The 12,988-nt window shown below is 38.1% G+C and overlaps 1 protein-coding gene across 1 annotated transcript in view; it reads right to left on the bottom strand.

The window, feature by feature from the left end:
• Positions 1-12,988, bottom strand: part of FREM2 (FRAS1 related extracellular matrix 2) — a 147,884-nt gene that overhangs the window by 12,007 nt on the left and 122,889 nt on the right. The window contains exons 14-16 of the mRNA XM_060080003.1: positions 12,509-12,812; positions 10,260-10,391; positions 6,906-7,237 (exon numbers count right to left, since the gene is read on the bottom strand). Coding sequence (XP_059935986.1) covers positions 6,906-7,237; positions 10,260-10,391; positions 12,509-12,812 — 768 coding nt within the window. The remainder of the gene's footprint in view (positions 1-6,905; positions 7,238-10,259; positions 10,392-12,508; positions 12,813-12,988) is intronic.

Below are 12,988 nucleotides of genomic sequence, written 5' to 3'. Positions count from 1 at the left end.
GAAACTGTGACATGATGAGTGAATTTACACGTCCTTACTGATTTGTTTCTTCAACAAAGGCAAACAGTAGTTTAAATTCCATATCTAAAGGGAAAGTGCAAAGTGCAAATGACCTGTGAAAGGTACCATACTGATATAAATTTCTACCACTACTAGTAAGTGACTAATCATGGGCAACAGGTTTATATTTGGGGAGATATTGCCCGTGGAAGGGACGAGAGAAAGTCTGCTGATCTGTGGCAGATGGTAGAAAAGGGGAAGAATGGGAAGAAAGAAGAGTACCCCAAGAGAAAAATTACATTTACAACGCTGCCCAAGGTGGAAACTATTGTTGAGGAAAATTGAGGTCGTTTTTTGTTTTAATTTTATTTTTGGCTGCATTTGGGTCTTTGTTGCTGCGCGCGGGCTTTCTCTAGTTGTGACGAACGGGGGCTACTCTTCTTTGCCGTGCACGGGCTTCTCATTGCAGTGTCTTCTCTTGTTGCGGAGCACGGCTCTAGGCACGCGGGCTTCAGTAGTTGTGGCTCACGGATTCTAGAGCACAGGCTCAGTAGTTGTGGTGCACGGGCTTAGTTGCTCCGTGGCATATGGGATCTGCCAGGGCTCAAACCCATGTCCCCTGCATTGGCAGGCAGGTTCTTAACCGTTGCGCCACCAGGGAAGCCCAAATTGCAAGTAGTTTTAATTCTTCACTTGTTTTGGACTTGTAGCTGAAGCTATTCAATTTACATATTATCTTATAGATATTTAAACATTCTTATAGAAGTAAGCAATATAGGTATGTAACTAATAAAAACTAATCCAGATTTACTTTGTTCCTTTGCAGCTTTCACTTGAGCAAGGCACTATTTTACACGTGTTGAACTTAAGCCACAGAGAAGGTAATTGGCTTGCCCAAGATTATTCAGTACATTCAGGACTAACACTCAAGTATCTAGACCAGCACTGTTCAAAGGGATCATAACGTGAGCCACACATGTAATTTTAAATCTTCCAGTAGCCATATTTCAAAAAGTAAAGAGAAGCATGTGAAACCAATTTTGACAATAGTTTACTTAACCCAATATGTCAAACCTATTGCATTTTAATATGCCATCAATACAAAATAACTTTAATGTAATATTTTACGTTCTTTTTTTTTTTTTTTGTACTAAGTCTTTGAAATCTGGTATGTATTTAACATGCACAGCATATCCCAATTCGGACTAGTCCCATTTTGAATGCTCAATGGCTACACATGGCTAATGGCTACCATATTGGACAGCACAGATTAGACTCTTTTACCTAAGGTCTTTCAATTAGACCACACATATTGAAAACAACAATCTTTTCAAAATATTTGATAGTCATGCATCTACCCTACTTTACGCAGGACAAGTGATTTGTGCTTACTTCAGAGATTGAAAACTGAGCCAGAGCCATTAGAACCTTAGCTGAGGACAACCACTGGTGGGGATTTCCCATTGGTTAGAATTTCTTTCTGTTGCTACTTTTGTTGCCAGATGTATGTCTATATCATCAAGACAGCAGTGTTTGTGAATGTGTAAAGAAGGCTCATAGATCTCAATAGCTTGAAGTTTCATTAAAGTGTGTACTTAGCAACTCAGTGGAAGACGTTGTTTTAACAAGTTAGAATTCTTAGCCAAGGTCTCTGAGTAATAGCAGTCTACACATCCAGGAACATTTGGAAGGAAACTGGCTTCTTTCCAGTTACAAGCCTTTCTGAAGGACTGTGATATCAGAGATGCACAAGGGACCTTGGAATGAGGGAGGGTCAATACTGGTCCACAAATTCTTTAGGATTAAGGACAACTCTATCGGATATTTACAGTATAGAATTATAAACAATCTAAATGACCAGTCATAGAAGAATATTTAAATAATTATGATGGCACAGAAACAAGGTGAAATACGTAGTAATCAAAAATCATTTATGTGAAGAATTTTCCTTGTCATGGGAAAAGGATCACAATATGTTAAGTTAAAAAGCAGTATACAAAATGGTATGGATAATATTATGCTGCTACTATTAAAAATGTGTACGTATATTGAAAAGAGACTGGATAATATTTTGCTTCTACTATTAAAAATGTGTATGTATATTGAAAAGAGACTAGAAAATATGTCTGTGTAGAGTGATAGTGGGATAATGAGTGAATTCTTTTTTATACTTTTTTAGTTTCCCAGCTTTCCATGGTAATATCTTTACTTTCATTAACCAAAAAACCTACACCATTAAAAATATTAATTGACAAAATAGGAAGCAACATACTTCTTGAAAGTTATACATTTTGGATTCTTCTTGCCATTTCTTGCAGAATGATTAAGAGTGGCTTACATCTTAAAAAAAAAAAAAGAGTAAATCAGTGTACTCAGTAGAAAATAACGGAATGGAAAGAGATGACTTCTAAAGTATACTCTAGCCCCAAAGGTCTATGTTTCTAAATCAAACACATAGTTTTTTTTTAAAAAGGAAAATTATTCCACTAACCAAGGAACTAAGAAAAAATATGTATACTTTCCCCAAATCATGCTATGTCTTCTCATGAGTAAATTACAATGTCATATGATTGGAGTTGAATTTTTGTAACTTAGTCACGTTCCTTGAATGATGTTATCAGTTGCTGTTTACCTAACAAGGTGAGAGTTAAGATTCTGACTTTTTAACATCAATAGTCAGGCTAATGAAAGATGAAATGAACTGAAGTTCTTTAGTTTTAAGAGAAGTTGTTTTCAAGAGAAAAATCACCAAAAATATCCAATAGTTTAAAAACTTAGTTTAACATTAATGACTATTGTGCATCACAAGTGTTTTTCATTGTGTACCCAAACAATTTAAAATTTTATTTATAAAATACAGGTCACACAAAAAGGTGGAGCAGAATAATTTATTTTATTTATCTCTATTTTTCTTTTCCTGCTATATCTGTCTTTACATTTTAGAAAGTAACTACTAGGAGTGATTTTAGTGGCGAATATCATTAGAGAAACTCCAAGTTTCTTTTTCTTGGCAAGTAAAATTGTTAACTTTTATAAGAGCAAGTATTCAACTCCTATAACTCGACTTGGAAGGAGTTTAAGGTCTGTGTCTGGTGTCCTCACCGGGTACTCATTTGGTCCCTGGCACCGAGTAAGTGTTCATTGATTATTTCTTTAATGAATGAATGGGCAACGAACAAGATGGAAAAAGCAGAACTGGTCTTAATATCAGCTAAAGCTAGTTGCAGTCAAACTGCATAAAACTTAATAAAACTTCATTTATTAACTTCACTTATCTGCTGTTAACAGATAATTATCTTGGATATTTCAGGTGATCCCTTCAGTTTGGTAACTCTCTGTTATAAGTGAAATAATTTGAATATGGGAGGTTAGAGAAGGCAGAAATCTTTAAGAGGGTGTTAGAAACCTCTTTTTAATCACAAAATAAAATGCAGGGACCTGGCAATATTTCCAGGCAGTAGCTTTAGCTACTAAGAACACTAAAGATAAAAATCGGTTTGTCATCATGTTGTTCCTGGCAGAAGCAATTACCATAGAAAAATCTGTTTGCATAGTGATTACCTTGATCTAAGGTGGCACGTCTAGAAACGGACCAGAAGAGGGAAAGACACATCTATTAGCTGCTTGGCCAGGGCAGTATGGAATTGGCAGAGGACAAATAGACCTGGGGTTATTTCTGTTCTTGTACAAAGAACAGAGGAAAAAGTTTATTTGCCTTTCTTGCAATTTCATCTGTGACCATAACCATTCCTAACATTCGCCCTATTAAATGACATTTAATTCACTCAATTAAATGTCCAGATAAGTATCATGATGTGGTTAAGAGCATAGGCTTACAAACGAATTGAATTGGGACATGTTATTTGAATTCTCTTTGCTTCAGCATCTCCAAAAATGGAGACAAAATTCATATTTGTCTCATAGTGTTGTTTTGAGGACAGAATTAGTGGAAATATGTAAAGTACTTACACACGATGACAGGCATATAGTAAATATTAAATAAATGTTAGCTATTACTATTAGTAGTAGTAGTAATATTATTAGATATTTTCTCTTCTCTAGAACCTAAATCTTGTGAGGAAAATTAAGAAAATATCTCAAAGAGTTATTTTTCCTTTACTTTAATATGCATTTTCTTCTCCCTCACCTACATTTAAATAATGTTATGTGTCAGGGGAGGTGAGGATATAGGAGAATATCTCAATAACTAGAGAAGTAGAAGTTCAAACCCAAGAAAGTAGGGGAAAATGAGATAGCCATCTCTGAGCTTCACTCTAAGAGAGTGAGCAATACGCTTTATTAGATGGTATTGCAATTCCATTTACACTGAGGCTTTAAGAATTTTGTCACAAGAACCTGAAATTTCAATGATTTACACTGAATCTGGTCACCTCTCTTATGTTGATCATCATGCTTATGTTACTACATTTATTTTCAACACTGTGAAACCAGAAAAATCCTTTCAGAAGAAACTCATATAACCAGCTGGCCATCTTACTCCTCAAGGTAACACAAGCCAGTTGGGAACTGGATGGTTCAATAATTCTTATACTGCACTCTCTCTTCTCCCTAAGTAGAAAGTAACACAAAGCGTTCAGGCAGGTAAAACTTCACTGAACCCGGCAGTTGCCAGTTTTCACCTAGTGGAGTAAAACAGTCGATAGCTCAACTACGGAAGCAGGGTAATAACTTCTCTAGTTAGCAGTTGTAATGGGAAAAAAACCCCTGAACTTAACTAAATAGAGGAACAGTGATTTTAAAACTCCAGAGAAGTAAAATTAATTTAGCTGAGCATTTTATAGTGAGGATTGGCTGGAGAGACGGATTTGCATTCAAAATGCCCTTGATACACCAGAAAAGTGGACAGATATAGGCTTAAGTAGGATAAGGTTTAAGTAGGATAAGTGCAGGGTTTTCACTAGGGAAGCCTGTCTGGGTTGCACGTATGAAAGACAGAAAATTACTGCCATTTGCAGAGAAGATAGAAAACATTCTTGAGGCTAAAAAGTGACCACAGACTAGACGACACCCACAGAGAAGCTTCATGGCATGAAGTGCTTTTTAACAAAGAAGACCCAGAACTACAATATAATCCTATTACTGTGTCCCATTTTGCTTATGCCAATAGAGCCTGTGACTTCAGCAAGATCCTGAGAGAAGAACATCCAGAAAGAAAACAGGAATGATTTACTAATGGATTGAAAACAGGCTCTGGGAAGAATGGCCAAAGGAATGGAGATATTTGACCTATAAAGGAAGAGGCTGAAGTAGATGTGTTAATATGAGTCTTTATTCTGGGAATAGGACCTTTTTTCTTTCACGTTTCTTCCAGGTGGCAAAGACGGCGGGGGGGAAAAAGGGACTTGAAGAGGTAACACTTATGAGGGTTTAAGTAACCTGCCCAAGAAGAAGTAGCTAGAGAATGTCAGAACCAAATATAAGTCCACATTTGCTTGATTCCAATATGCAGGCTCTTTCCACTGTGCTACACTGTCTTCCTGTTGGCGTTTTTGCTGGGGACTTTTAGTAATTCATGCAAGTTTCTGGATATTTTGTTGCTTTTAGAGGAGATAGAGACAAAAAGTCTCACTACCTTGGAGCCCAACAGTTCCCAGACATAATATGTGGCCATTAGACATCAACACCAGCAGAATTGGTCAAGATTTACAGCTTTGCTCTGGAATTAAACTGATAGTTACTGTCTACTTTTCTCTTGTTACTACTTGTTTTATAGTTTAACATCACAGGAATATAGCACAGAAAAAAAAAATCCAGCCTCACCTCAGCTAAATCTTGAAAGATAAGACATATCTGGGTACCATTCAACGTCTTAATGTATAAGTTACGTAAATAAGCTCTTTGTTTTAGTCCGGTTGGACAAAGCATGGCTTTTAATTCAAATACTCATCACAAATCTAAGCTACGCCCTACATATTTTAGATTCTCTACTATAACTTCTAATGAAGACCTTGCTTCACCATCATTTTAACAATAATGATGATGGTGGTGATGGGGGGGGGATTGTGTGTGTGTGTGTATGTGTGTGTATTTTATGTGTAAATGTCTGCCTGTGTAGTATGAAGAGGAATCAGTAATTGTAGAGTAGAAATAACAGTAAGCTTTAAATGAAAGTACTTTTGACTATGTTAGTGATGGAGAAATGGACCAGATAGGGAGGAAATGGGGAGAAAACTAGAAAGAAAAAGGAGGAGAAATGGGAGTAGAAGGAGAGAAAGATAGAAGGCGGGGCAAGAAGAAAGAGAGTAAGAAGGGAGAAAAACTACGCTGACCCTGAGGACCCTCATTTGAGATCGTTCATGATGCATCAGAGCCATCTGTACATAACACAAGAAATGAAAATGTATACTTCGAAGAGAAATTCGTACTTGGAGTTTACTAACATCAGAGTAGAATTGGAGCTTACAGCATAACTGTACGGTGTCCTTTCAATACAAAGATAATGTTACTGACCCATTGCTAAAAAATACATAGATTTTGACACATTGTTCTGGAAATAGACATGGATTTCCATACCACACATGCTAATTACCTGCTTTTTTTTTTTTTTTTTTTTTTTGCGGTACGTGAGCCTCTCACTGTCGTGGCCTCTCCCGTTGCGGAGCACAGGCTCCGGACGCGCAGGCTCAGCGGCCATGGCTCACGGGCCCAGCCGCTCCGCGGCATGTGGGATCTTCCCGGACCGGGGCACGAACCCGTGTCCCCTGCATCGGCAGGCGGACTCTCAACCACTGCACCACCAGGGAAGCCCCCTGCTCTTTCTTGTGCCTAATAACCTACATCACCAGGATGGAAGACTGGAGCTGAGATTTATTCCAAGTCTACGTAACTGAACAAAAGCAACTGGTTTGTCCAGTGACCAAAGCTCAGAGGCTAAACATCCATACCTGTCCATCGGTTCCAATGGTGCCTCCACAGTCCGTGAGCAGCTCTGACATGTCATAGTAGCTAACGAACTCCCATAAGCAGGCTTCCAGGTTCAGATTTCGGTAGAAGCGTAAGGTATTGGAACCCCTGATAGATGAGCTGTACTGGTAAGGATACGTCTCTCCAATTATTTCTGGATTTTTGGTAGCATCAGTCAAGAACCCGTGGTGGGTCTTTACTTCAGTATAATCCAGGAGGTTGGAGCATTTGTGGTTTCCAACTCGTGTGCCATCAGGGCTGAGGGTGAGCTCAAAGTTGGAGAGCTCCTTGGTGGAAATCACAGGGAGCATGCCTACAAGGGATTTTTGTAAATCACTGTTACCATTTTTACCAACAGCAAAGGGCTTTGAACACTTTATAATCTCTTTATCTCTTGAGAAGACAAGTGTTATAAAATACTGCAGAACAGTGATTATAAAAGTGGTATCTTAGGACCCTGGAGGATCCGGAGAATATTTCAGGAGATCTATAACATTAAAGCTATTTTCACAACTCTAAGGTGTTATTTGACTTTTCCACGCTTATTTTCTCAGTAGTGTACAGAGGAGTTTTTCAGAGGCTAAAATAAATCATATATTGCAATAGATTGAATGCAGAAGCAGACATAAGAATCCAGCTGTCTTTTATTAAGCCAGACACTAAAGATATTTTCAAAAATGTGAAACGATGCCACTCTTTTGTTTTGCTTTATAAATTGTAGTTCTTTTTCTTAAAAGTATGTTTTTCGTGTTAACACGTAATAGATTTATTCTTATTTTAAAATTAATGAATAAATACATATTTAACAATTCCTCCATTTTAAATCCAGTAAATATTTATAGCTATAACCCACAAAACAAAAGGTCTTTGTGGCCATAAATAATTTTGAGGGTGTCCTCAGACCAAAATTTTGAAAACTACCGCTATACGGTATAGGATAAGAGGTGGCAAACTTCTTCTGTAAGGAGCCAAACGGTAAACATTTTAGGATTTGTGGGCCACAAGGTCTCTGCTGCAACTGCTCGAAGGTGCCATTGCAGAGCCACGGCTGCCATAGATGATCTGTAAATGAATTCACATAACTGTGTGCAAGAAGACTCTATCATGGCCAATGGATTAGAATTTTATATAATTTTCCTGTGTCATGAAATATTCTACTTTCAAAGAAGAAGAAGAATGTTTGGTTTCTTCCAAACATTAAAAAAAAACGTGAAAACCATTTTTAGCTTGCAGACCATACAAAAACAGGTAGAAGGCTAGATCCAGTCCATGGGACACAGTTGGTTGAGCTCTGGCATAAGCAATGCAGCAAAAAGGACTGTGAAAGAGCTCTTCTCTGGGCACCTTTTCCACCTCTCCCTCTTAGATTCTCTGGCCCCGCAAAAGAGCTGGTCAGCTTCTGCGGAGCTACGGCTATCGAATGTTTCAGAAAATGCTAAGTCAAGCTCTAGGAGAAGCACAAGGGACCAATCTTTCTATCAGGAAGAACTATTATAGGTCTACCCCTCCCTGATGGTCCCTTCTGCCCTCTGCACATCTGAATCACACCTCCCATATGGGTCTAAAGGTAGGGTGGTCAAACATGGACCCAACATTACACTGTAAAGTAAGGAGGTGCAGATTCCTGTCCACCTATGCCCACCAGCATAAACGTGGGTTTGTAATAAGCAGACAAAGCAGAATTATGTCCTTTTCATAAGGCAGGTAAATTCTACCTTGTAGTTCCTAATATTGCCTAATGCTTCCTCTCCTTTAGGTACTTAAAATATAACTAACATACTAAGTAATAAAATTAATATTAATATACTTCAGGAATAAAGCAAATTAAGAGGAATAGAACTTGAAAATGTCTTCTGTACCTGAGGAAATGTTCATAAAATGTGGGTAAAGTTACTGACTCAGAAATTCTGGCCACACTTCCCTATCCAGAGAAAAATTAACATGGTTAATTGCATTTTTTAACCTTATTTTAATGCCTAGGAAATGTCTTAGTTGTTGCAATAAATACTGGGAAAGATTTATGATACTCCAGATATGAAAAAGCAAATAGGTGTTGAAGGCAGGGATTGAGATTCCAAGTTGCTTTACTGTAAATCCAAGCTCAAGAGTTTTGAAGGCACACTGTGCCATTTCATAAAAGAGAGCAAGCACATTAACCAAAGCTTTGTTTCATTGTGTTGTGACATGTGTGAAATTTATCTAATTTTAAAGAATGCCAAAATTGTCAGACTTGAAAAAAAAACTGGGCAGAAAGAAAGCAGAAACACTCAAAAGAAGCAGGACTTGAAGCTTAAGTTGCAAATTGAGCATTTATTGTATGCTTGGTTATTCAGAGTACAGGCAGACCTCAGAGATATTGCAGGTTTGGTTCCAGACCAACGCAATGAAGCAAATATCGAAATCAAGTGAGTCACATGAATTTTTTGTTTCCCAGTGTGTATAAAAGTTATGTTAAAATTTACTAGGACAAAGAAGATGTGGTACATATACACAATGGAATATTACTCAGCCATAAAAAAGAGTGAAATAATGCCATTTGCAGAAACTTTAGATGGACCTAGAGATTACCATATTAAGTGAAGTAAGTCAGACAAAGAAAAATATCACTTATATGTGGAATCTGATTAAAAAAATGATACGAATGAACTTACTTACAAAACAGAATCAGACTCACAGAGCTCGAAATCAAATTTATGGTTACCAAAGGGGAAACGTGGGAGGAAGTGACAAATTAGGAGATTGGCTTGGGATTGACATATACACACTACTATGTATAAAATAGATAACTAACAAGGACCTACTGTATAGCACAGGGAACTCTACTCAGTTTTCTGTAATAACCTATATGGGGAAGAATCTGAAAAAGAATGGAAACTATATACATATGTATAACTGATTCACCTTTCTGTACACCTGAAATGAACACAACATTGTAAGTCAATTATACTTCAATAAAAAAATTAAAAACAAACTATACTGTAGTCTATAAAGTGTGCAATAGCGTATGTCTGAAAAGCAATGTACACACCTTCATTAAAAAATACTTTGTTGCTAAAAAATGCTAACTGTCCTCTGAGGGAGTCTTTGTTGATGGAGGGTTTGAAATATTGAGAGAATTACCCAAATGTGACACAGAGACATGAAGTGAGCAGGTGGTGTTGGAAAAATGGCGCTGATAGACCTGCTGGAAGCAGGGTTGCCACCAACCTTCAATTTTTAAAAAACGCAGTATCTGTGAAGTGCAATAAAATGAGGTCTGCCTGTATTCAGTAAAATAAAGCAGGTAAAGAGAAGCCCAAACCACCTCCATGGATTTGCTTACCCAAGTCACCTACCGTCTATGTGGGGCATGGTGACAGTGAGCTTGATGAGGTTTGTGTACTCTGGGTCCTCGGGACCCGTGTAGCGCAATTTAGCTGAGAAGGGTTCTGCTCCCACTATCCCTGGCACCCGGGGCTGACAAAGACCTCGAGGCAAAATGAAGACATTTATGCTAAAAGAAGATAATAGACAACACTTAAAGGAGATATTTTTAAATTGGCACTATTATTTTTCTGTGTACTTTAAAATTCTCTGAGAACTAAGGCACTGCTGAGAGTTGATATTATGAGGGAACAAAAGACCATGATGGGAGAAGTAATCCCAGCAGACAGTTCAATGGCTTCTTCTTAACATTTGAGGTATTTTATAAAGTTTGAGAAAACATAAATATTATTCAATGTGATTTAATTTATGCTGGACACCTGTTATGGTCATATTCACAAAATTGTCTTAACATAAAGTATAAACAGGCATAGTAAAAATGATTGAAAAACAACAGGAAACAAGTAAGTGTAGTTTAATTAAATGAATGAGATGGTTACCTTAGAATTAAATCCTTAAGACTAGTCATAAAATTTACATTATTTATAATAAAACTAAAAATGCACTCATTCTAAAAAACAAAAACTAGCCTTCTTAGAATAGAGAGCAAAATATATAGTTTTCTCTATATATGTAATTTCTTACAGTATGTGTATTATAAATTATAACTCATTGTCTAATCTATCTATCTAGAATTTTAACATGAAAATCTTCTTCGTATGTTTGCTTTGAAAGCACTGTAATGTCTTCATTTTAATACCATGGAAGAGACTGCCTGATACTGGATCACAGTTTCCAGAGAACTAGGCAATATATAATTTCTTTTCTGTTTGTAGAAAACAGATCAGAATCAGGCCCTAGCATCTGGGATGTCTGCTTTATTAATTGGGGGTGACTTATTTTAAGGCATTGTTTAATTTATTTTTGGTACCAACACAATAGTTTGGTTTTAAGAGAAATTTAAAAACCATACATTCGAATCCTAATAAAAGAACATGGTTACTCTACATGTTATCAATAAATATTGATCCTGAATATATAATGGTGGGAGGTGGTACATATAACTTTTCTTCCTGCAACATATGTACATCTGAAGTGTTGTACACAAATGGAATTTTTAGAAATAGAATCTTATAAAAAGACTGTTATTTTAAAACTCTGATTTAAACATTCTTCTTCAGAGTAAAGGATTAGTTTATAAAGTGGAGTTCTTGTCTCGTCAGTGTTGTCTCTGGCCACATGTATTTTCCACCTCCACTGTGTCCGGGTTCTAGCCCTGACCTCAACCTCCCCTCTAATAACCAAGTATGGACACTAGTACACACCTCTCTACCTGGACTGTCCTCCCCCTCCTGCCCCAGCAAACTCCTGTTCAGCCAGCCACCAGCTGGGAGTGATGTGGCATCACATATGAGCTGCCTTGTCCAGATCTGACCCTTGCGTACCAGCTGCTTCATCTCCTGATCCCCCTTCCTCTGCCTTTCATCCTGCCCCATTTCTCTGCTTGTAGTTCCCAGAATACTCCATGTTTTTTCATGCTTCTTTGAGTCATTGCTCATGCTTGTTTTCCCCTACTGTTTTCAAGACTCAGCTTAAGCATCTCCTCTTTGATGAAACCTTTCCAGATCCACTCAGGCTAGAACCCATCACTACTACTTTTGCATTTCTGTGTCCTGTCCAGACTAAAATTTGTCTGGGTCTTCAGTTTGAGTATGGACTCCTGGAAGGCAGGAATCCTGCCTTATTTTTCATATGACAGCCAAAAGCCTGACATATGCTCAGTGATCGAAAAATGCAAAATGAATAAATATTCGTTTTCTAATGAATACTTTTGCGAAAATAGATTATTATTTAAAAATACTTATAGAGGGCTCCCCTGGTGGCGCAGTGGTTGAGAGTCCTCCTGCCGATGCAGGGGACACGGGTTCGTGCCCCGGTCCGGGAAGATCCCACATGCCGCGGAGCGGCTGGGCCCGTGAGCCATGGCCGCTGAGCCTGCGCGTCCGGAGCCTGTGCTCCGCAACGGGAGAGGCCACAACAGTGAGAGGCCCGCGTACCACAAAAAAACCCAAAAACCCCAAAAAACAAAAAACCCAAAAAACCCCTTATAGAGTATTACGGAATACATGGGGCATTTGGAGGACTGAATAACTGGAAATTAGGCATATATAACATTCCATGGTATTCCAGCGACCTTTATGTGAAAACGGCCATGCACTACCTTCTTCTCTGCCGATGGTTACCGTAGGGCTCATCAGCTCCAAGCCTTCGTTGCCATCGGCATTCACAGCCCGAGCCGCACACTGCACTCTGGAGCCAGGCTGGAAATATATGGAGTCTAAACTGATCATCTTGGATGAAGTGAAAAAGGTGTCAAAGTCCACTTCTCTCATGGGGCTGGTCACTCCGTCGGGGCCCGCGGGTGCACTGATTAGCCATCGGTACCGGGTCAAAGTGTCATTGATGTTCTCACTTGCACAAATGGATCCTGTTTTGTCATAGTCTGAATATTTAGGGTTGCAAGCCTATGGGAAACAAATAACTATGTTAGGGCCACAGTTTAGAACAAGGTGGAAATTACTCCTCTTAAGTTCTCTCTCCCTTAGTGTTTTCACTGCTACTTTTTTCCCATTTCTACATGTTATTCATGCAACTTTCAAATCCCTAGTCCTAGCGATGCTAGCTTTTATGAACTCTAATC

This window comes from Mesoplodon densirostris, chromosome 17 (assembly GCF_025265405.1).
Source record: "Mesoplodon densirostris isolate mMesDen1 chromosome 17, mMesDen1 primary haplotype, whole genome shotgun sequence".
Lineage (NCBI taxonomy): Eukaryota > Metazoa > Chordata > Mammalia > Artiodactyla > Ziphiidae > Mesoplodon > Mesoplodon densirostris.
This window is presented reverse-complemented; position numbering and strand designations above follow the sequence as displayed.